The sequence below is a fragment of the Triticum urartu genome, chromosome 2A (assembly GCF_056163025.1).
Source record: "Triticum urartu cultivar PI428250 chromosome 2A, HENAU_Tu73, whole genome shotgun sequence".
In the NCBI taxonomy this organism is placed as follows: domain Eukaryota; kingdom Viridiplantae; phylum Streptophyta; class Magnoliopsida; order Poales; family Poaceae; genus Triticum; species Triticum urartu.
Window position 1 is genome coordinate 684,649,592 of NC_141874.1, and position 1,354 is coordinate 684,650,945.

The 1,354-nt window shown below is 51.2% G+C and overlaps 1 protein-coding gene across 1 annotated transcript; it reads left to right on the forward strand.

Moving 5' to 3' along the window:
- The first annotated feature begins 309 nt into the window (after nt 1-309).
- LOC125534085 (uncharacterized) lies at nt 310-909 on the forward strand. The gene has a single exon (XM_048697382.2). The coding sequence runs from the start codon at nt 399-401 to the stop codon at nt 729-731; it is 333 nt and encodes a 110-aa protein (XP_048553339.2). The 5' UTR covers nt 310-398; the 3' UTR covers nt 732-909.
- Nucleotides 910-1,354: the final 445 nt, after the last annotated feature.

Genomic DNA, 1,354 nt, shown 5'->3' on the forward strand with positions numbered 1-1,354 from the left:
GATCGGGAAGGAAATATCTACCCAAGAAAAGCAAACCAATTGACTCACCTCGACTAGCTACCTGGCCTTCTCGACTGCGATGAAAAGAGGCAGGACGGATTCGCGGACAATAATTCCATCCGCCACATTCCAATCCACCGACGTTGACATGCCGCCATACTTGAATGCCTCTCTGCCGCCCGTGACCTGAGTGAGAAGGACGGGCCAGCAATTTTGCATGTCGCACTCTACCTATTCTATCCTCCTCTCCTGCTCGGACGAGGCACGGCCACCCCGCCACCCCGTACAATTCGCCTATAAGAAGCAGCGCACACAATGCTAAGCCTAACCTCACTCCAAGACAGCCACACAAGCTAGACTATCTCCTCATTAGTATTACCAGAGCCTCCCAGTTAGCAATGGCGAAGTGTCTCGCCGCCGCGCTCCTGCTACTGGCGGTGCTCGCGTCCTGCGACGGGAGGGAGCTGAACGAGAAGGTTGCAGCGACACACGGTGCCGGCGTCGGCGAGTCCAAGGCGATGGGGTTGCCGGACTTGCCAGCTGTGACTCTCCCCACGGCCCCGACGCTCCCGACGCTCCCCACGGCCCCGACGCTGCCCACACTCCCGACGCTCCCGACGCTCCCCACACTCCCGACGCTCCCGACGCTCCCGCTGGTGGGAGCCATTACCGGTACCAGTACAATTACCGGCCCGGCGGTGGCGCTTCCGGCGATCCCTGCTCACCCTTGATTATCTCTCTACCTGTACGCACTGTCCGGAGGGAAAAACATCGGCGTTGCGCTCATGTCCATGTTCCTTCCTTGATGAGCGTCTGTAACTCTGTATTTATCTTCAGTTAATGTTCTTGTATTTTTCGTTCCTTGGTGTGCTACATGTATCATGGACGTAATAAATACTTACTTCATCAGCGTGATCCCCTTCTTGGATAGACACATGAACAGGTTGCAGCATCGACGTACTACTACTTCGTCACTCTAATCTTCTTCTTTTTTGACTCGAATCACCTAATCGCAAAGCCCCTTGTCCAGAGTTGTTCTGTTAGAAAGAACTATGGCAAGTTTCGCGCCACGCCACGCGGCATATTTATCTGAGTTGTTGCAACGTTGAATCATTTGTATTTTGAATTTGTTTGCATTGTTGAGTTCTGTCTTGATCGGGGGCATTATTTTGCTTGTGTTTTGGCAGTGTACCTCAATTTTTTTTGATATTTAACTAGAGAATACCCCGCGTCGGGAACTAGTTGATAACATGACAACAAAAAGTAAGTACTACCGCAGAGTACATAAGAATTCTCTAGTTAACAAAAAAAATAAGTATTCTGTGGTAGTACCTAAGAGAGTCATCCACACTAA